Genomic DNA, 24,578 nt, shown 5'->3' with positions numbered 1-24,578 from the left:
CTGCTGCTGGCACAAGTACATATATGGAGGCAATAGTGTGGATTTTTTGGCTGATGCTGGCACAGGTACAGATTGGGGGCAATATAAGGGATTGGCTGCTGCTGGCTCAGGTACATGGGGTAAAATGGTGGCTGCTGGCACAGGTACACACATGTTTGAGGGCAATATGATGGATTCTTTTGGTTGCCGCTGGCATAGGTACAGATTTAGGGTAAAAATATGATGGATGTTTTGGTTTATGCTGGCACAGGTACAGATTGGGGCCTGGGGGCAATCTGAGAGATTGACTGCCATTGGTATAGGTACAAATGAAGGCAATATGATAGGTGCTGCCACAGGTACAGGGGGCTATTTGACTGGTAAGGTGGGAAATGGTAATGCAGGACTGGGTGGGGGGCACTGATTGAAGCCTTTGCCTAGGGTGCAAAAATACCTTGGCCCGGCCCTGCCTCCTTGTGTGTGCCATTCTCTGCCCAGTGCTGCTTGCCCTACCCTACCTGTGGGCTGTAAGTCTGGTAGGGGTTTGTTAGCATTTGGAAATTGTTGTTAAGGGCCCCTAAGGTGTTTAATCATGTGTTGCCGGGTTGTTTTATTATCCACAGGGGAGGATGAGGCATATGGATTTAAGGGGATGTTTTTAACATGACTTCAATTTTTCACATATGAGTGATGAGGGATTTCCCTGCAGTGAGCACCAACCATTTGGTTTTTTGGTGTGCTAACACAGTTAATGTGGATACGATCTTAAAAGTTCTTGTGGTAACATGGGTGTGGTTTACAGTGGGTGTGGTTTAAAAGGGGGAGTGGCCAACACTGCCTTCCATTATCGGCCCTCCTCCACATAGGCCAGTAAAATTTTGGCCCTTGGTACCACAGAACTTGGACAGCACTGCTCTACAGTATCCCGGTTTTGGCACCTGATACGGCATGTGACTAGGAACGCCCTTGATGTTACAACAGGACCTATCTAGTCTTAGCTCCCTATACACTCATCCCCTGACCTGTAGGGTACCGACAGGTTACTGGACCCTTCTTTACTCCTATATCAGAGCCTCAGCATTCAGCTAGCTGGCCTGTCTCTATCTCTCTCCTCCTACAGTGAGTTCCACAAATCTGGCCTACCACTAGCTACCCTATCTGACTCACCTCAGAGATAACAGAGCTCAGGCTCTGTTCTGGAGTCATCCAACCTTATATTCTTTACATAAGTCAAATAGGAAGTTGCCCACTGCTCTCCCCTTTTTATAGACTCAACCTAGGAAACTCCCCTCCAAAGTGCCATTGACAAAAGCCTGCTCTAGAATCTACTCAAGGGGATTCCCTAACAGCGCCATCTAGGACTGAAATATCAACAACTATTCACATAAAATAAACATTCATTCATAGCTACTCCTTACATATTTTATTTTTGTTTGTAATTTTATTATAGTTGTAGTACACCTCCCCCTATGGTGAGGGGGATATGACCTATATTATATTGGTATGTGATATCCAGCAAAATAAACTTTTAGGGGGTTATTTACTAAACTCAATTTTTTTCTGGTCAAGGTTTTTTTTTTTTTTTGATTAATTTTCCCCTGAAGCTGCAAAAAGTCAGAATCTGAAAGTCAGCCATTTCAAACCTGTAGAGGTCATGTATATATATGTCAATGGGAGATGTACCTTTTACATTTTGAAGATATCTTGATCTGCGCTGGGTTTCGTCCGATAATCCATTTTTTCCCGACCCGAGTTTTTCGAGTTCGTTTATTAATAAATAAGATAAAGTCATGGATGGGAGTTTGGTCAAGCTTGGTTTAATAAAAATATGAGATCAATTTGAGTTTTAGTAAATAACCCCCTTAGTATAGATAGTTACTGCTTATTTTCACAAATCTGTGAAAATAATTTACTGCTTGTAGCAGTATATAGTGAATAAAAATATAATGATATAAGTCACCTCGCAGTTCCATGACCATATAAAAGCACACGGCTGAAGGCAGTCAAGTGCAACTGTCTTCTTATTGAATGGAGCAGGCAGCAATTCCCACCTCTAAGGAATTTTATCCATTCATGTATTTTGTGTTAGTGTGGTGCTCCTCATAATCAATAATATTTCTTGCAAACTGTGATGTCCATAAGTCTATAAAGTGTCCCTAAGATGTTTTATATAAAAGCATATGATCAAACACTTTTAATCTCAAATCTCTCAATGTGCTATGCAGTCTGATCCCCTAATGAAGTCCAAAAGGTCATATTAGAGGGAAAGCAAGATCAATGGTAACTTGTCACAGAAAACAATATCTTTAAGTAGAATGGCAACCAACTGGGAAATATGCCCTGTGAAAAATGGTCTTAGGGAAATGGGATAAGTGCAATTACATGTTAATTTTTTATGCATTTATGTGGAGCACATGTGCTTATTTAACAGACTTAGTTCACTGCCATAAACAAATTATATAGAAAAACAAATAAATCTGGATTATAATGATAAACCATTTTACTGCAACGATGTGATAATACAGCAATAAGCTTTCATTAGAAACAGCCATGCTTCAAGGCCCATACCTCTTTCTCGAGAGGCACATTTGCAAGAAACAGTTCATGTTAATACGTTTCTGGAAGAAGGAACATCTACAAAACTACCCAAATATATTTATTAGTATACATCAAGCAAGACAACAACAATTTCAAACTATTATCATTCTAGCACTAGCACAACAAAACAGTTTGGAAATCACATTGTGTTCCGATATGTTTTGGCTCAAGATTTCAAAGCTTGGTGCTGGTGCAGCTTTAAAACAGTAATTCCAAGTGAGTAAAATACATATCAAAACATCAACAAATGTTTTCATTTTATCTACAACACTGTATCACTATAAATGCCAAGTTTAAATGGACTAAGGTTCTTACCTGCCAAAATATACTGTCTATGGTATTTCCAAGAAATCCATCTCTGCCTTCTGTGGATACTAGTTTAGGACCAAGAATTGTCACAAACTCATCAAAATCGACCTGACCATCCCCTGAAATAAAACGAAAATAGAATAATCTCATCAAACAAATAATGGAATATTCAGTCACAACATACATTAATACACAATATCATTTAATGTTATTTATTGTCCTGAACCTCTAGGTATTCTCTATTTAACTTTGGTTTTGTGTTATGTTCATGTGTTCCTGCATACGGTGTTTGGAATAAATACTATTCCATACAACATTTACAGAATAGGACATGTTCTCTATGACAATAGGATGGCTGTAGGATTCATGAGGTAGCAACACCTATACCCCCAAAATGTTCTCTTCCCTAAAAATGCAAACAAATTATATGTCAGTGGAACAGCAGGTGAGTGATTTCCAGAGATGATGCCAGCCCATGAAATAGAACCAAAGGTAAAGGCAGTTGAAGGGAAGCCAAAAATTGCAAATGTTAAGGGGCAGATTTACTATGGTTCGAATGAATTTTCGAAGTTAAAAAGTTCGAATTTCGAAGTAATTATTTGGATACTTTGACCATCGAATAGGCTACTACGACATAGACTTCCACCTTGATTCTAAGTTAAATCGTTCGAACATTCGACCATTCGATAATTGAAGTACTGTCTCTTTAAAATAAACTTTGACTTCAATACTTCGCCAAATTAAACCTGCCGAAGTGCTATGTTAGCCTATGGGGACCTTCTAGAGCAGTTTTCTAAGTCTTTACACATCGAAGTAAAATTGTTCGATCGTAAGCTAAAATCGTTCGAACGATTTTACTTTGATCGTACTATGGCCAAATTTGTTGAAAAATACTTTTACTTCGATATTCAAAGTCGAAGTATTTAAATTCGAGGATCGAATTTCGAAGTATTTATCACAGTATTTATCACTTCGAAGTTCGACCCTTGATAAATCTGCCCCTAAGTGCTTTTACTGTACCATGCAGGGGTGCTGTAGATGTTGTTCATCTACAATTTGTTTTAACTATTTGTATAACAAGCTTCTGGAAAATGTCATTTGAATCAACGTTTTTGACACTAAGGGGGTTATTTATTAAAATCCGAACGTGTGAAAATGTGAGATTTTTTTCACTAGAAAGCTCAAATTTTTAGAGGAAACAAAAAACTTTAATTTTTCGAGATTTATTATACCCAATGCTGCAAAAAGCCTGAATCGGAAAACTCGCCATCTCAGACCTGTCGAGGTCCTGTATAAGTCAATAGGAGAGACACCTATCTTAATTTTAAGTTTTCGTGGTCTGCTCTGGGTTCAGCCTGAAAAACCCACTTTTTCAGGGCTTTTGGGCAAAAACTCAAAAAAATCTAGCAATTTGGGAAATAAGCCTGAAAAACTCCAGCAATTCAGTAAAAGCCTGAAAAATGTAAGCGATTCAGGTTTTCAGAATATTTTATAGAATTTTTCCCCAAGTCGATTAAATCAAGTTTTCTTATTAATAAATAAGCTAAAATCGGGTATGGGCATTTGGTTGAGGTTTGTTTAAATAAAATATAAATTCGGATTTTAGAAAATAACTCCCTGAGAAATACAGTAAGATACAAAAAAATTTATTTTTTTATGTTTTATCATTTGGTTTTTTTTTGGTTACATTTTATTTTAGCAACTATTAATTTCACCATTATAAGCACCTCTGGACTAGGCTAATACGCTAATGGGGTGGCGTTGTGGGAGCATAACCTCACAACATAATTCAAATTTGTCTAATGTAATTGCAAATGTTAAACTCCATAGTGTATCTGTTATAGTAAGCTCTTTCATATATATCTTGTATAGTTACATAGATTTGGGATGGTGCAATTTACCCTAAAAGCTGCCAAAGTTTTTCTTTTTTCCGAAAAGCCCATTCCGGTAAAGTCAAACAACCAGGCTTGAGTTAGGAAAGTCAAGCGGGGTTTCATTTAAGATTGCTCATGCTGAAAAGCACAAGCAATCTTAAATAGGATGCATAGGGTCAGTCTGGGACTTGGAAATTCATAGGCAGGTGTGTCCAATCATGACAAAAGGTGTGCAGGTGTGTCTAATCAATGCCACATGGTCCAGCACCCCTGGGCTGCACGGTCCTAGCACCCACACTCCACGCGAGTAGTGATGGGCGAATAAATATGCCTGGCACGAATTTGTGGCGGATTTCCATGTTTCGCCGCTGGTGAATAAATTTGCGACTCTCCCGCGATTTTCCTGATTTTTTTCGTGAAAATGTTCGTATTTCACGATTTCTTTTGTGAAACCGTTCGCATTTCACAATTTTTTTGTGAAAACGTTCAAATTTCACAAATTTTTTCAGTGAACTTTCCGATTTCACTATTTTTCGTGAATTTTTCACAGTTTCGCGAATTTTGTGGGAAATTCACATTTTTTTTGCAGAATCTAAATGGGAGAAATTTGCCCATCAATACATGCGAGCTGCATGTCCCCAGGGCTCCTCAGAAAGTGACTAGTCGGCATGCCGTCCCTCATATTTTGACACCCTAGGCCTGGGCCTCTGTGGCCTTTCCACAAATCCAGGCCTGGGTAAAAAAAATATAAAATGGAAGAAGCACCGCCCTCACACAAGCTGCTTATCAAAAATTTAATTTTTGTGTACAGAAGTTCCAACATTTCAAGTACAAACTCTGCTCTTCTTCAGGGAATGCACCCCACAAACCCCACATAAATAACACAAAATATGGTAATACATAAATAATTATATGCAGTTACATTAACAGCATTTACCGAATTATGCTTTTTACAGAAATAACAGACATATAGAGGGTTATTTGATTTTTACCTGAAAAATTCGGTTTTTCAAGAATATTTTTCAGTCAAAACTTGAATTTTTGGGTTAAAAAAAACTAAATTTTTTCAGGATTTTTTTTAAAAATATCTATTATACCCCAAACCTAGAAATAGCTAAAATTCGAAAATACTCTAGCTTAAATCTGTCGAGATCATGTAGAAATCACTGGTCTCTTTAACTATTTGAAGTAGTTTGTAGCCTTTATGATATTTTTCAGTGGGTTTCGCTCAAAAACTCAGGTTTTTCGCCCCAATTCATTCCAGTTTTTTCTCAAATCTGATAACATTCGAGTTGTGAGTTCAATTGAGGTATAAAAAAAACCACACAAACTTATAAAACTTGACCTTTGATAAATAAGCCCCATAGTTGCCAAAGAATTCAATTGCTGCTGGACTGGAATTATATAAGGATTATTCACATCAAGCAGTGTGCAGCTTGCCCACTAGAGAGGAATATGCTATTGCTTCCTGCACAATTGCATATGGGGTTGGAATTTTATTAGGGCAATAAATCACTGGTATACAGGTATGGAATCCATCATCTGGAAACCCATTATCCAGAAAGCACCGAATTACGGGAAGGCCATCTCCCTCAGCCCTTGTACTTGATCCCAACTAATATATAATTAATGCTTATTAAAGGCAAAACAATCATACTGGGTTTAATGTTTCAATGATTTGAGACTTAAGGTATGGAGATTTACAAATTACAGAAAGATCCCTTATGCAGAAAACCCTGGAAATCAGGCCCCATACCTGTATAATAAGAATTGTAATCCTGCAAATTAAAGGGAAAGATCACCTTCAGTTTAACTTGTAGTATGTTACAAGTAATTCCAAGTAATTTTTGAATTGGTATTCACTATATATTTTTTTATGGTTTTGACTTACCACTAATTCATTTTCTTCTTATTGTCAGCCTGCAAATGCAAATGCTAATTGGTGACCCTGGCAACCCCAAAATGATCGACTGTGATAGTTCAGTGTAATTTTATCCTTATTATTTATTAATTATCTTAGTTTAATTTGCCATTCTTCCTTAAAGGACAAGGAAAGGCAAAAAAATAAAATCCCATTTTTTCTTTCTTTAATGAAAAAGAAACCGATCTCCAATATACTATACTAAATGTGTACCGTTTTTATAAGAAACCTGACTGTATGCAGTGAAATGCTCCCTTCATTTACTGCTGTGGATAAGAATTGTCAGATGGTCCCTAACTGCTGAGCAGGGAAACAATCATACTTATGAACAGCAGGGGGAGCCCCCACCTTACTTACCAGCCATGCAGAATTCAAGCAGCTTTGTTTACGACGATCCCTAAGCAGCCCAGACCACACTGAGCATGTGCACAGTCTTAGTCTTGCAAAGATGTTTAACAAAGTTACAAGATGGTGACCCCCTGTGGCCAACTTTGAAAGCATAAATCATTTGTTTGATTAGGCTTTGTGGTGCAGTAAGTTCATGCTTATGTTTACAAAATACAGTAAATATATTTACAAAATACAGCATTTCTAGCCTTATTCTATTTTAGGTTTCCTTGTCCTTTAAAGGAATTGTTCAGTATAAAAATAAAAACTGGGTAAATAGATAGGTTGTGCAAAATGAATTTTTTTTTCAACATAGTTAGTTAGCCAAAATGTCATCTATAAAGGCTGGAGTGACTGGATGTCTAACATAACAGGACAGAACACTACTTCCTACTTTTCAGTAACCAATCAGTGATGTGAGGGGGGCCGCATGGGTCATAACAGTTGCTTTTGAATCTGAACTGAATGCTGAGGATCAATTGCAAACTCACTGAACAGATATGTCCCATGTGACCCCCTTCAAGTTGCTGACTAACTCATAGAGTTAGAGAGCTGCAAAGCAGGAAGTAATGTTCTGACTATTGTGTTACACATCCAGTCACTCCAGCCTTTATACATTACATTTTGGCTAACTAACTATATTAGAAACATTTTATTATTTTGCACAGCCTATCTATTTATCCAGTTTATATTTTTACACTGAACTGTTCCTTTAAAAACTAAGGTCTGGTTGCCCTGGCATAAACCTACCACTAAAATGTGAGTAGGCTTTCTGTTTATTTATTTTATTGGTTTATCTCCACACATATCTGACATGACCATTACCCTATTCTTCACTGTATGAAGGCAATTTAACAAAGAACGGCTAACAACAAATACTCTGAAGTGTTATAAAGATTAACAGAACAACCTTGGGTTGTTTTATTCAAAAAAGTCAGAAAACATTTGACTTTTGATAAATGAGATAGTAAACAAGAATAATGTCACTATATACAGTATATATATATATATATATATATATAGCGTCCATGTTGGGCCGGCACTACTCATAAGAAAAGTGTTTGGTGCCTGGGTGCTATCAGCAAAGTGAGTAAGATATCCTGGAAAAAGGCGAGCACTCACAGGTCTTAAGATGCAAAAAATCTGTTAAAATTTATTGAAAATAAATAACTATCAGTTTCAATACATTTCACAGATTTTTTGCATCTTAAGACCTGTGAGTGCTCGCCTTTTTCCAGGATATACTGTATATATATATATATATTCCAAATTCAATAAGGTCCATTCTCTCAGGACTTTGAGAGTGCAGCCCTTATTGAATTTGGAATGGATAAATACATGGGACACTGCACCCAGGCACGTGAGCATTTTGTCGTGAGTGCCGGCAATTTGGAGGTTGTATTATATATATATATCTATACTAATTGTAGATTTCAGTATCACAATAGCCTTGGATATTATGCTTGTCCAAGAAAACACCCAATCCCCTCTTAAAAGCATACAGAATCTGCCATCAATACATTATCCGGCAGTGCATTCCACAACCTCACTGTCCTCACTGTGAAGGAAATTATGGTGATTTTGTGTATTTTTCACCAATGGTAGACTGGTAAACAGTTATACTCCAGGGAAAATGTATAGTGCTGCAGCAAGTAAGGATGTGTTTGTATATTAGTAGTGATGGGCGAATTTATTCGCCAGGCGCGAATTCGCGGCGAATTTGCGCGATTCGCCGCCAGCGAATAAATTCGCGAAACTGCCGCGAAAATTCGCGGAAAAAATTCGCCGGCGTCAAAAAAATTTTTTCCGAAAAACGGACGCCGGCGTCAAAAACGGGCGCCGGCGTCGGAAAAACGGGCGCCGGCGTCAAAAACGGGCGTCGGCGTCAAAAACGAGACGCCGGCGCCGTTTCGCGAATTTTTCGCCGTTTCGCGAATTTCGCGCGAAATTCGCGAATTTTTCGGCGAAGCGAAACTGCGCAAATTCGCCCATCACTATATATTAGCTCAGGAAAAGCTGGATAAAGGGGAGTGAATGGAGGAGAGTATAGGATGGGCTCTCCATTCCTTATTCTACTTAAGGTTTTGCAGCTTCCCAACTAGAGGTAGCTATCTCATTAAGCTGCAGGTGAGATGCAGGTAAAAAGAAGTGTGTGACTACACATCGCTGCCCCCTGGAGACCTTCGTGTGCTAGAGGGAGCGTGTGTTAGCAGCTGGGAAGGAATATGTGTGTTTTCCCACTGAGCTGAAGTGTTGGTGAAAGCAAAAAGTGACTTGTGACGTCCAAGGCTGTAATTGCTGGATATGTTGTGTTTCTGTCAGTGTTGAATTGGGACCGCTAGTCCTATATAAAACTATATAAAACAAGTATGCTGAATTTGTTGATATTTGTAATAAAATCCAGACAAGCTGCATTAAACTTTTAAAGGTGATGTCAGACTGTGTCTGTGTCTCCACTAACCTGAATGTCACTATATATATATATATATATATATATATATATATATATATATATATAAAGTCCAAAATCTGGTGCACTCAAAACAAACGCAACTGCCTAGGTGCAGGTTATAATAAATCAATAGTAGAGCAAAAAAAACGCACTCACAGGACTTTCTGAAGGTGCAAATTTGTTTTTGCACCTTCAGAAAGTCCTGTGAGTGCGGTTTTTTTGCTCTACTATATATATATATATATATATATATATATATATATATATATATATATATATATATATATATATATATATATATATATAAAGCTGGAAATGGAGATCGCACTCACTTCTAAGACCTGTGAGTGCGATCTCCATTTCCAGCTTTACATTCAAACTTCAACAAGGACTGCACCCAGGCATAATTGATGACATTTTCGTGAGTGCCGGTTTTTCCCTTCACTATATATATATATATATATATATTGAAGTTATTTTAACACTCACACAAGCTATTTTCCTGGGTATCTGCGATCAATCAAACGAAGAACAATGAATAACCAAGCAAACAATGGGACACTGCCAAAAGAAATTGACTTGCGACCCAGGCATAAATTTATTATACCAAACACTACTAAATTACTAGGTCTAAAAATAACATCAGGGGTATTAGCCTGTCAGGCTGATGTTTTAGATGAGATTTGCTTTAAAAGCAGACAGAGAACAACTTCTATAATGCATGACAATTTTTGTTATTTTAGCACTTTTGTTAACTATTTGAGTGAGTTCAAACACCGAAAATCGTAAAAACCACAAAAATCCCAATGTAAAACGTATGCCATCTAAAAGCTGCAGAGGTCATGTAGAAGTCAATGGGGGCTGTCCTTATTAAATTATTTAGTTACTTCCAGGTTTTAGAATTTTTTTTTTCTCCTCTAAACACATGAAAAAATCGGAGAAAATGAGGATTTCAAGGTTTTCGCATTCTTCTTCATTCGGATTTGTTCTGTGATTTTTATTCATTCATGCTTTTTCTATTTGGATCTTTTTATAAATATGTCGACATTTGTGCTATTTTAAAATGTGAGTTTATTCATGGTTGAAGAAACATCTACAACTACGCAAACTGAATTTTGATAAATAGGCCTCCCCAAATGAAATTGCAGAAAAAGATTTGCAGGCAAACTTGAACAAAGAAGAAGATGCTGAAACTAGTGTGTTTGTCAGTAAACAGTTGACTCAAACCTGGATCTGCTTTCCTTTGTCTGCTGAATAATATCGGTATATGCACCATCATACAGGCCTGCTTACTTATGCCTATAGGACCAAATTTTTTTTACTGATTAACAATTCACTAATTCATTTACTGATTCATTTTGTATGAAATACAAATGAGCAATATCAATATTTAGTCTAATTTGCCATTATAATAATCATCAGTAGCAATAACTTTTAATAATTACAAACTACTACACAGAGAAAGAAAAAAAGGAGCTGCTCTAGTTGATTAGGGCATCTATCTTCAACAACCTTAATAAAAGAATAGACATGCATTTTAATATTATCCTAATTAGTAAATCAGCACTATGCAATTAATGTTCAGTTTTTCAATAATTAAACTCAAGTACAGTGAAAATCAACGAAAAGAGGGTCAAAGAAAGTTGGAAATTATTCAGGGATATAATTAAAAAAGGACATGTGAGGTCCTGTCAGACATAATGAGGAACATTATTTTACCGTTCAAGGGCTTGCCTCTCTTTATCAGTAGCTAATTGATTCTAAAGTTTTAGCGTAACCTGCAAGTACCATACATAGAATTTAAAAAAGAAAAGGTTAAATGGTTACTCAACAAATACTAAGCTGAAATATCTAGAAAGCCTTATAAATGTTTCAACCTAATGGTGTTTATACAAATGGCCTGCAGGTGTCACTATGCACATTAGTTATACCTTGTATACATATTACTATCAATACTGCTTAAGAGTGATAGAGTTGGAAGTTACTGTTGTATAATGGCTGCATGAGTCTGCAAATAAAGCACTGTTCTACTCTACTAATCCTCGGCTACCAAAACATAACAAATTGACAACGAGATGGCTCTTCTGCCTCTGCAGCAGCCTGCACCATTTCTTCCAAACCCTGGTGAGCATACCATACCTTTTACTGCTTGGATCCGTATGTTTGAAAATTACATTATTGCTGCTGACCAAGTGGAGATTTCTGCTGCTAGAAAGCGTGCTTTACTTATTCACTACCTGGGAACAGACGGACAGCATATATTCTATACATTACCATTACCTGATGAGACATATGAAACTGCTCTTACTGCTATAAAGAACTTTTTCATGCCAAGAGTAAATGTGGTTGCTGAAAAATATAAATTCCGCCAATGTGGACAGTGTAATGGCGAATCCACAGAACAATTTGTAGCAGCTTTAAGAGAGCTGGTTGTTACCTGTGACTTTGTGAATCTAACAGATGAAATGCTAAGAGACCAAATAGTGGAAAAAACAAACTCACCACTCATTAGAGAGAGACTGCTCCTAGAGCAGGATTTAAAGGCTATAACAGTTGCTAGCCAAATTGAAGCAGCAGTGGCAGAGGCTAAAACTCTCAGTCAGGGAACTGCTGGGAATGTACAGGTTGTGAATTCAGCACTGTGGCCTAATAATGCACAGTCACAGGCAAAATACAGTGATAAAGAAAGGGATTCACTGCAAAAATGTACAGCAAAGACAAATAAAAAATACTGCTTTCGCTGTGGTTCAACACAACACGCTGCAAATTATGTTACATGTCCTGCAAAAGCTGTACGGTGCCGCAAATGCAAAAAGATAGGACATTTTGCTAAGATCTGCCGTAGTTCTGCTAAAGATGTTCATGAAGTCACTACTACAAATGTTACAGTATTACGCCAGTACACCAGAAATTGAGGCGATTGCCCTACTCTATAAGGGAGACTGTCTCACAGGAACTAAAGAAACTGGTAGATTGTACCTCTGAATGGGTTTCACCAATTGTTGTAACAATGAAGAAAACTGGAGGTATTCTTTGTGAACCTAATAAAGCAGTTGTTATGGACAATCATCCCTTGCCACACATAGAGGAGCAAAATTCTTTTCTACTCTGGATCTTCAGAGTGCTTATCATCAAGTATTACTGCATGAGGAAAGCAGAGACCTCACTGCATTTATCACCTAAGATGGTTTGTTTCGGTTCAAGCTTGTAGCTTATGGACTGGCTTCAGCACCGAGTTGTTTTCAAAGACTGATGTCGTCTATACTCCATGGCATACCTGGTGTAGAATGCTACTTGGATGATATAATTGTCCTCACTCCAACTATGGATCTTCATGACAAGTACCTAAAAAATATTCTGAAATGCATTGATTCTACAGGACTGAAACTGAACCTTTCCAAATGCCACTTCAGACAAACTCAGCTGTCATTTCTGGGTCATATAATTTCACAAGATGGATTACTGCCTGGCCCTGACCATGTCAACACTGCTACACAAGCACCTACTCCATCTGATTTTCAGACCTTACGTGCTTTCTTAGGTCTTACTTCATGGTATTCTAAGTTTATTCCCAAATATGCTTCAGTTGTGGAGCCACTTAGAGCACTACTACATGGAACTTTAAGTCTGGTGTGGTCGCAGTCTGAAATACATCAGGCAGGAAGTGACGTCACACAGGAAGAGCCACGAGGGGGATACACACGCCGACAGGGCCCCTAGATCGAGAGTGCAACCTGTGCAAATATTTTTTCCTATGTGCGATCATTCTTCACACATAGGGGCAGATTCACTAAGGGTCGAATTTCGAAGTTAAAAATACTTCGAAATTCGACCCTCGAATTGAAATCCTTCGACTTCGAATATCGAAGTCGAAGGATTTAGCGCTAATCCTTCGATCGCACGATCCAAGGATTTTTCGTTCGATCGAACGATTAAATCGTTCGAATCGAACGATTCGAACGATTTTAATTCAACGATCGAAGGAAAATCCTTCGATCAAAAAAAGATTAGCAAACCTATGGGGACCTTCCCCATAGGCTAACATTGACTTCGGTAGGTTTTACCTGCCGAAGTAGGGGGTCGAAGTTTTTTTTAAAGGGGAAGTACTTCGACTATCGAATGGTCGAATAGTCGAACGATTTTTCGTTCGATTCGTTCGATTTCGTTCGAATTCGAACGAATTTAACCAATTCGATGGTCGAAGTACCAAAAAAATACTTCGAAATTCGAAGTATTTTTCATTCGAATCCTTCACTCGAGCTTAGTGAATCAGCCCCTAAGTGTGAGTGCAAATTTGTTTTAAACTTTTTTATACTTTTTAATAACACTATCCTGGCTTTATATCTCTCTGTGGGAACATGAGGAGCTGACAGGAGAAGGAGGGAGAGACCTGCTTAACACTACAAGCCATATATTATACCTACAGTTTGTAAGTAGGCAATCCAGCCAAACGGTGGTGGAAAAATGGGAAAAACTTTGCATGTCACCAATAAGAGTAGAAATTTAAAGGGGAAATACACCATAAAAAACCTGGACACTGGGTGTTGGTGTGATATTGAAACATATTGCGCGATTTTTTTTTTCTGTTTCTTTCTCTGTTGCCGTAGGCGCTGATCTGCATATAAATAATAACCATCAGCTTGGTAATTATAAGTGCAAGTAGAGTTCTATCTCCAATAGTGTTTCATAGGAACTATTCAAACTGCAGTCACTCTGGGTGCTGTTAATGATGCTGACTCAAATATAAAAAGAATATGTACTATGAAGACAAAAAGCGAGAAGTTGCAATTATATTATATATTAATATATTAATATAATTATGCTACTGATAAAGCAACAGTGGGATTTTTGTGTGCCATCTGACTATATTTGCAAACCAAATACAACTATTAATAATATACATAATAGTTATTGTTGTTGTTATTATTATTATTAATTTATATAAATACTGCAATTCTTGGTTTCCTCACTCTTCCTAATTCTGATCCCACAGCTTAGAACAGTACTCACAAATCACAACAAAATAATATGTTTTAGGCATGAATATGGGGGAATGTGTAAGCTGACCATAGTGTATCCGAAGTAAAGAGATGCACAAGAGATGAAATTAAAATTTAAAATTATACAGACGGTAATACCTTCCCTGTTCAAGAGGTCAAACTAAAGTAAACAGGAATAATGCAGTCTCTATAAAAAGAGCCCTTACACCCTTACATTTTCACAATTTATTGGATTTAGTATTTGGGAATATTTAGGCTGGTATAGTTTAGAGTAATATTAGTAATAGAGTAAAATTGGGGACCTGCAGCTCCTGTAGAATTACCGAGCTATCCTTTTACTTTAATGTTTAAAGGAATAATACAGTGAAAATGAACAAAGCTCGAACATAAGAATCACAAATTGTACATTTGTTACATTTTCTTTTCTAAAAAGCAGTCAGGTAAAGTTTTTATTGTTACTTTATAAGTAACTGTGCTCATTATTAAAGTATTGTAATATAATTGCTTGTATTGTGAAGATAAGGTTCGAAAGTAGTGGACTGCGATAAGCAAAATTTTAAAGCTAGCAGATACCACTTACTACAAATGCAAGGAATAAAAAACACACACTTTATAGAAATATGAGTACCATTTTCAGAAATGTTCTTTCATTGCATTTTAAAAGGGACTGTAAAAGGGAGAGTGTGGTGCTAATATGAGTGGGTGAAGGCAGATTACACAACTGAAAGGAATTCAGAATTAGCACTGGCAAAGAGATGCATTTGATGGGAACTGCCCACATAAAAGGGTAGCTTACTGTGCTAACACTAACATTCCTTGGGCTAGCATACAATAATATCCCCATGGAAGCTTGTAAACACACTATACAAATGCCTTACAACAGGAAACAGCAGAATGAGCCAATGGGAGTAGAACAGTGACAAAAAATACCCAAAGAAAAAAACCCTTAAAAATCTAAGTATTTCAAGGGTAGTCTTCAGTCAAAAACTTGAATTTTCTGGTTAAAACAAAGTCAAATTTTTGGGGTTTTTGTAAAAAGAAAAAACTCCAATTTTATGAGATGTATTATACTCTGCAGCTGGAAATAGCTTGAATCTGAAAATACTCCAGCTAAAACCTGCCAAGGTCATGTAGAAGTCAATGGCAGAGGTCCCTTCAACCGTTTGAAGATGTTAATAGCCTTCATGATGTTCGAGTTTTTTTCAGTGGGTTTCACTCGAAAACTTGATTCATTCGAGCAATTCTATTTTTTTCCCATGACACCTCTAAAACTCTACCTTTGATGAATCTGTCCCTAATACTTACAATGCTGACAATAATCTTATTGAGAAAAGCAACAGAGATATCAAAGCTTTCGTGTCAGATGAAGTATAACAGAGCACAAACCAACCTACAGTGGCAGAACTACCGGGGGTGCAGGGGGTGCGAGCGCACCAGGGTCCGCACCCCCTCAGGGCCCCCCCGGCAGCTCGCGCCACTGAAAAGCAGGCCAAAGATCGCTTACGGAGGGGGGCGGGGGCCTGGCTGCACGTCACGCACCAGGGCCCGCCCCCCTCTAGTTAGGTTACTGCCAACCTAGCTACATTTATCCAAACTGAGGCTATCATTAAGGGAAATTACCAGATAGTTCTTTGTGCAGCCTCAATGAATATACATCAGTATTTGACTGTGTAAACCATCTGAGCACACTCTCTTCAAACAACAATTGTTTCTGTTGTTTTGTAATGTATCTGTTGATTTTGCTGATTTCATTGCTCATGACATTTGTTTTCTATATTTTACTATTTTGGCTTCTACTTGTTTCAGGTACCCTCTCTTCCTCTATCATCCACTCCTCAATTGCTGAAAAATATTTTCATATTTGCTGTTATTTTATTGTTAATGTTGGCAAAATACACACAAATTACATTCAGATGCAAACACATTTTTGCAAGTTAGATATCATTGTGTCCTACAAAAGACTCATGAACCTAAATAGATTTCTAATGAACCAGGTTATTTCTCCATGTTATATATACTCAAAATCCCAAGGGATTATTTTCACAAACAAAACAAGAGGAAAAATAATGAACTGTACAGAAGTTAATATAAGGAAATATAATCTACACTGGTGGTAACTGTGTTGGTTTGTTTTGATCTCATTAAAATGTTTGTATAATGAGTGGCATCTTTCATGGTTATGAATTCAGAAATGTGTGCTGGAAATGTTTCTAATACTGTATGCACAAAATATACCAAAATTACCCTTCTAGGTCATATCTCACAAAACAGAGTTTAATTGGACCCATAATAAAGATCCTTAACAAAATATTCAATGCCACATTCTGTACCTCTATTAAAAAGCAACAGCAAAAAACCCTTCTCACTATATATGTGAATTAGTTCAAGTCATCAATGTTTTATCTGCTTTCTCAAATTGTTCATATGCCAGTTTAATAACACTGTTAATTCATCATGCTTTTAGCAACAAGATTTTATTTAATGTAATTTCCCAGCCAAAGCAGTAAATTGATTGTACTGTGTAAAGGTGTACTGTAGTTCAGATATAGTACAAGAAATATCTTTTCACTTTTACATAAATTCTTGTACAAATGGAAGTAAAGAAACTTTACTCCTTGGGGGTCTTAGCAGAAATAAGGAGTGTTATAATTCATTATAGGCCTCTTTATCAAAGGTTGTGAGAAAAAAATGTTTGATCTAAATGAAAAATCATGCTTCTCCCACAGATCAAGATTTTTTAGATATTTATCTGTTTTTCACGCATTTTCTCCACAGAGCTATTTTGCCAAAATAATTCAAGACCTGAGAGCTGCAGAGACAATTTTCAACCAATGGACTTATCAGCATGACTTGGAAATAGAAATGTTTTAAGCACTACACTTACTTAACTATTCTCCAGTTGTTTTACCTACAGTTTATGGAAATATAAGAAAAAACATACAGGGGGTATTTATTAAGGATTGAGTTGTGTTTTCCATGAAAATTTGAGTATATTTTTTGCTCAAAATTCACACAGCCATTTTTTTTAAATGATATGCTTTTTCTCTATAACAATATAGCTGGATATTGTCCGTGATGGTAACTAAGATAGCATAAATTCATCTTAGTGGAAAAACAAATCCATTTTTTATTGTTGAAATGGCTGTTAGTACTTTTAAGGTATGGTGATCCAAATTATAGATTCACCTTATCTGGAAAACCCCAGGTCCTGTGCTGTACAAATAATAGTTTGCATGCCTGTAGTAGTAAGGACTGCTGGTTCTACTTTTAGATTTACACATATTACATCAATTACCTTCTTTTAGTCTGTTCTTCTGTCACTATTCTGTTTTCTTCTTCTGACGTTTTGAGAATAGAAGCAGACTTTGTCCATTATAAATGTCTCTAGTCATGCCACAATTCTCTTATATACTCTCCACAGAAGTTTGGTGTTTCTTCAAAAACATTAAATTCCACGCACAAGCATATCACCACCTCTACTAACAAATTATGCTTTCTTCCCAAAGCCCCTTTCTTCCTTAGTTCTTTTTATCCTGTAACTGCATGTGAAGTCTCCCAACTTCTCGTTGTTCCCATTCACAACTTGCTCTCTGGGCATTACACATTCTTTCCTACTCAAGCTCATACTGTTATATCCTCACCTCTTCACTGGCTTCTGGAACTTTGCTCTCTCCATTCAAATAGCCTATTCTGAAAAATGCCTGTCCTGCCTCTCTTCTGCTATATGCCTATAAAATCCTAGAAGATATTGTGATAAAATGTTTTCAATATAATTAATTAGCCAAAAATGTAATGTATAAAGGCTGGAGTGACCAGATGTGTAACATAATATCCAGAACCCAACTTCCTGCTTTACAGCTCACTTGGTTTTCGAATGGTTGGTTACAAAGCAGTAACCAATCAGAGACTTGAGGGGGGGGCCACATGGGTCATAATTGTTGCTTTTGAATCTGACCTGCATGCTAAGGATCAATTGCAAACTCACTGAATAATTATGTTCCATGTGGCCCCCCTTAAAGGGGTGGTTCACCTTTAAGGTAACTTTTATTATGTTATAGAACTGCCAATTCTTAGCAACTTTTCAAATGGTTTTCATTATTTATTTTTAATAGTTTTTTAGTTATTTGCCCAGCTTTCAAATGAGTGTCGCTGACTCCCTTCTAAAAAAACAAACGCTCTGTAAGGCTACAAATGTATTATAATTGTTATTTTTTATTACTGATCCTTCTATTCAGGCACTCTCCTATTCATAATCCAGTCTCTTATTCAATGCATGGTTTCTTAGGGTAATTTGGACCCTAGTTACCAGATTGGTTAAAATTCTAATTGAAGAGCTGCTGAATAAAAAGCTAAATAACTAAAAAATCTTCAATAAAAACGGAAAACAAATTGCAAATTGTCTCAGAATATCACTCCTACATCATAGTAAAAGTTTTCTCAAAGGTGAACAACCCCTTTAAAGTCACTGACAATATAAGAGGTTAGAGAGAAGTAGAGTTCTGGCGTTTATCTTACACATTCAGTCACTCCAGCCTCTATAGATTACATTTTTGGCTAACTAACTATATTAGAAACATTTTTTATTTTGCACAGCCTATCTATTTACCCAGTTTTTATTTTTACACTGAACTGTTCCTTAAAAAGCCACAATGAGGGAGGATCAAGCCTATGAGACATGCAATAAAATGAAGAAAACATGAGGTAATGCAATAAAAGACAATCAATAATATAACCTTAAAGGAGTTGTTCAGTGTAAAAATAAAAACTGGGTAAATAGATAGGCTGTGCAAAATTAAATATGTTTCTAATATAGTTAGTTAGCCAAAAATGTAATGTATAAAGGCTGGAGTGATTTGATGTATAACATGTCAGTCAGAACACTACTTCCTGCTTTTCAACTCTCTTGGTTTACACTGACTGGTTACCCTGGTTACCAGGCAGTAACCAATCAGAGACTTGAGGGGGGGGCCACATGGGTCATTTCTGTTGCTTTTGAATCTGAGCTGAATGCTGAGGATCAATTACAAACTCACTGAACAGAAATGTACCATGTGGCCCCCCTTCAAGTCGCTGACTAACTCAGAGTTATAGAGCTGAAAAGCAGGAAGTTGGATTCTGGCTGTTTTATTAGACATCTGTTCACTCCAGCCTTTATACATTACATTTTTGGCTAACTATATTAGAAACATTTTTTATTTTGCACAGCCTATTTATTTACCCAGTTTTTATTTTCACACTGAACTGTTCCTTTAAGGGGCTGATTCACAAAGCGTCGAATATCGAGGGTTAATTAACCCTCATTATTCGACTGGGAATTAAAATCCTTCGACTTCGAATATCGAAGTCGAAGGATTTTAGCGCAAATAGTGCGATCGAACGATCGAAGGATTATTCCTTCGATCGAACGATAAAATCCTTCGAATAGAACGATTTGAAGGATTTTAATCCAACGGTCGAAGGAATATCCTTCGATCAAAAAAACTTAGGAAAGCCTATGGGGACCTTCCCCATAGGCTAACATTGAGTTTGGTAGCTTTAAGATGGCGAACTAGGGGGTCGAAGTTTTTTCTGAAAGAGACAGTACTTCGACTATCGAATAGTCTTATTAAAAATACATAAACTTGAATAGATACTAAATTACCAATAAAATTGGACCAAGTAATGTGTATTTTCTTTTGTACAACCAATACAGTACTTCCTTTTGCAAAGTTACAAATTATCTTCAAGTTGCTGAAGCCAAAGGTCACTTCTCTATCTGAATTGTCCTTGACCCGTCAACTGCATTTGATACAACTGACCACTCCCTTCTTACGAAAATTCTGCATTCCTTTGATATACATAATCAGGCTGCATCTTGGTCCTCATCTTCCTTTTCTAATCAATCTTTGTCTCTTATTTTAGCAAAACTTTATTTCCAGTTCCACAATGTAGGGATGCTACAAGGTTCTGTACTTGGTGTGTTATTATTCTCCCTATACCTCCTTCTCTTTGGAAGATCTCATTCACTCATTTAGCTTTAATTATAATCTGATGATTAATATATGTATCTATCTATACCACTGGAAAATATTATTAGTAATACAATTATAAAAGTATAAATATTATTAATTTGACCCTCATCCCTTTTGCCCAGTTAAACACGTTGGCACCCAGATGCCAATTAAAAAATGGTTTGAAAATAGACAATGGTAATAATTGGCTTTGTTAAAGCACCACTGGGTCTATTTATTAAAGGTCAAGTTCTGTTTTCTCTAAAAATGTTAGGTTTTTTCACATAAATTTTAGAATTTTTAGAAAAAAAACTAGAAGGGTTATTTACTAAACTTTTATTTTTTCAGTTTTTTTGGGCAAAAACTTTTTAGAATTTTTTTTTTTATCATACCCCGAATTTGCAAAAAGTCAGAATCTAAAGAATCCGGCATCTCAAACCTGTCAAGGTCATGTATACCTTATTATGCCCCACAGCAGCAAAGAATCCAAATCTGAAAATACTCCAGCTAAAACCTGTCAAATTCATGTAAAAGTCGCTGGCAGGGGTCCCTTTAAAGATTTGAAGATGTTTTTTGCCTTCACGATTGTCAGGTTAGTGAATTTGCCATATGGATGGTAGTTAGGTTGAGTTTGTTTCTGGTAAAATATGAGAAAAAAATTAGTTTTAGTAAATAACCCCCTGCATTCTCACTATTGTGTATGGCAGGGTATTTTTTGCCATTTTCTAGCCACAACAGGTAGCTGCTACTAGTAGCTCTGTGTGTCTTTACCTTAAATGGGTCTGTCTTAAATCGTATGGCCAGCATATGCATAGGTAATTTACCAATGTTACACACTTAAGTAATGGAGTGAAAAGGGTGCAAAGGTGCAGCTCACACAATCATAAGTAAGCCCTGTACTAAACACCTACCACAGCTATGGGTTGTTCCATAAGGCGGTTGTTTGCTGGCCACTCCCACCCCCTTTATTATACAATGTGGGGAAAACTTGTCTCTTACAGTGCAAGAAGTGGGGCAAGGTGCAAAGCACCAAAATATCAAGCTTTGCACCTTTATGTTTTAGTCTTCTAACCTTATCTCTCAAATAAATTACCGCATAATTTTTTAAAGGGGTTGTTCACTTTCAAAAACACTTTTTTCATTTCGGGTGATTTCAGATTGTACACCAGAAATCAAGATGTTTTTCAATTGTTTTCCATGTTTTGTTTTTTATTGTTTTTACAAAATTGATGATCAAAATTTAATATTCCTGTCTGTGGTGTTTCAGTCTGGCAGCTCAGTGATCCAGGCGCACATTTGCTACAATTATTGAAACATTTCTAAGCAGCATGGAATACTAGCAACTATTGTATCAATTATAACAGTTCTATAAAACGTGGGCATTCTGCTCAGCAGGACCAAAGTTAAGAAATGTGTATCTTGTGTAAATGTATCGATTTAGAACAGTTTACAGAATTGGCGACTGCCCGCCCTCGCTGCTTTACAAATAGGAAGAAAATAATTGAAAATAGTCTTTATTTCAGCTGAACTATCTGACACCAACTGAACTGATAAGTGTGGGAAGGTGAACAACCTCTTTAAGCACAGCCGTCTAAATGGTCTTATACCACAGCACTACACATTTCCTTGTTGTCACGTTGAGTATTATCACAGTTTTATTAAAGGGGTTGTTCACCTTCCAAACACTTTTTTCAATTTAGTTGTTTTTAGATTGTTCCCTAGAAATAATGACTTTTTCCAATTACTTTCCATTATTTATTTTTTACGTTTTTTCCAAAATCTAAGTTTAAAGTTGAATGTTCCTGTCTCTGGTGTTTGAGTCTGACAGCTCAGTAATCCAGGTGCAGATTCTGAACTGTTACAATTTTGCAACATTTAGTTGATACATTTCTCAGCAGCATCTCTGGAGTATTAGCAACAATTGTATCAAGTCTAACAGCTGCCTGTAATGAAACCCAGAGATTCTGCTCAGCAGGGACAAAGATTAGAAATGTATCAACTAAATGTATCAATTTAGAACAGTTTACAGGATCGGCGACCCCCCCTCCCAGAGCTGCTTCAGAAGGAGAGAAATGACACTTTACACTTCAATATTAGAAAAACCGTGACACATAGAAAATAGAAAGTCATTGGAAAAAGTCGTTATTTCTGGTGATCTATCTGATAACAACTAGTTGTTTGAAGGTGAACAACCCCTTTAAAGTTTTATAAATGTATTGAATAGGTGAATGTATTTTCATGCAATTCCCGTGTTAGCTGACTGCTATGAGTAAATATGAGAAGACGCATTTGCTAAATTTCATGCAGCATATTGTAATACAGTATGTAATCATTTTTTAAGAATTAAAATATTTTTACATAGTGTACAGTAATATTTGATCATGGTTTACTGGTCACATGATGTACAGAGTGAACCAGTGGCAGATTAAAATACAGCTCCTATTTTATAGAATGTTTTGTCAATCTCTACCAAATAATAGGTGTGAAGTTGCATCTTGAATGTAACCACAAGCTTTGTCTGAGTATCTACAGAAAGTGTTTTGTAAAATGTATTATTGCTTTACATTTGAAAATGTATAAGTTACCAAGAGGAAAGTGGTGCAGAGTGTGTTCATTAAACAGTATTGATGTATTATGACCCTGGACTGTAACTGTGGCTGTGTATGCCAGTTTAGAAAGGACGTCTTTAACTCCAGGGGTTCATATTGAGTGATAAGTCAATTTCACTTGTATGAACAGACAAGTGGATTATACTAAAAACCTGACTTAGAAGTACTAGCTTAAAATTCATCATTTGCTATAAATATTGTCTAAAGGATATACTTTATCTTTTATGCAAATAAAACAGCATGTGCTATCATAAAAGATAAAATAAGCATTGGCCCAAATAATACCCAGCAAATATATCCAACAAACTATTTTAGTAAGTGCTAATTTCACAAATATAGGCACAGAGGGGCATATTTATCAAACTCTGGATTTAAATTAAAAAACTTAGTACAGTATTTAAATTAAAAAAAAAGTCAGACCAAACTAGAATCCTTTTTTATTATTATAAAAACACAATTTAATCAGATTGGGACAAACTCGATAAAATCGAGCAAAAACCAGAATCATATGTTTTTTTCGGAGTTTTTTTTTCGAGTTTTTGGCATTCGGAATTAAATAAATAATTCCCTGATTATTGCCGAAACAATCCTGATCTCCAACTACTTTTCTTTTGTTTACACCAGTCAAGAACCAATCAATTAAGGCTTCCTTCGAGAGTTTAACAAAGACACGGAGGCCTATTTATCAAAGGTGGGATTTTAGAGGTTTTTGAAACCATGACTCACAAACATTTATTAAAAGATCCAAATATAAATACAAGTGGAAAATAATGTGCTAAAAAATACTAATAACTCTGAATTGATTTAAAATGGTCCAATAATATCAGTGCAGCTCCCATTAACGTCTATAGGACCTGGAAAACTTTTACCTGGTGAAGTTTTGTATTATAGGTTTTTGTGTTTTTTACACTTAGGGGCATATTTATCAAGGGTCGAAGTTCAAATTAGAAAAACTTCGAAATTCAAATTCAACAAGACCAACCGAAATTAAGTTGAAGGTTTTTTTTTTGCCCAAATAGGTCAGTTATATATCGAATAGGTCTGTATTTGGCTGAAATCGATTTGTACGAATCAAAGTAATAGCGTATTCAATTTAATTTGAATCAAAGTTTTTTGCCCATAAAAACTTTGATTTTTCAAAGTCCACCAATTGACTCCAAATAGGTTCTAGGAGGTCCTACATAGGCTTAAATGGGAATTCTGCAGGTTTTAGATGGCCAATGGTCGAAGTCGAATTTTTAAATATTTTTCAAATTCAAATCGAATTTGGACTGTTCCCTAGTCGAAGTACCAAAAAAAAATTCAAATTTTTTGAATTCAAAAATACACCTTGACCTTTGATAAATCTGCCCCTTAATAAATCTCAAATTTTTACAGCTTTTTTTAAAAAAAAAAAATAGGAAAACCACAATTTTTTTGAGATTCGTGGTATAACCCAGAATTTGATTGTAAGTAAATG

At 36.3% G+C, this 24,578-nt stretch overlaps 1 protein-coding gene across 1 annotated transcript in view; it reads right to left on the bottom strand.

Moving 5' to 3' along the window:
* Positions 1-24,578, bottom strand: part of caln1.L (calneuron 1 L homeolog) — a 186,530-nt gene that overhangs the window by 92,224 nt on the left and 69,728 nt on the right. Inside the window, exon 5 of the mRNA XM_041582260.1 lies at positions 2,893-3,005. Coding sequence (XP_041438194.1) covers positions 2,893-3,005 — 113 coding nt within the window. The remainder of the gene's footprint in view (positions 1-2,892; positions 3,006-24,578) is intronic.

This window comes from Xenopus laevis, chromosome 2L (genome assembly GCF_017654675.1).
Source record: "Xenopus laevis strain J_2021 chromosome 2L, Xenopus_laevis_v10.1, whole genome shotgun sequence".
In the NCBI taxonomy this organism is placed as follows: Eukaryota; Metazoa; Chordata; class Amphibia; order Anura; family Pipidae; genus Xenopus; species Xenopus laevis.
Note: the sequence above shows the minus strand (reverse complement) of the source record. Positions and strands in the feature narration are given on the sequence as shown.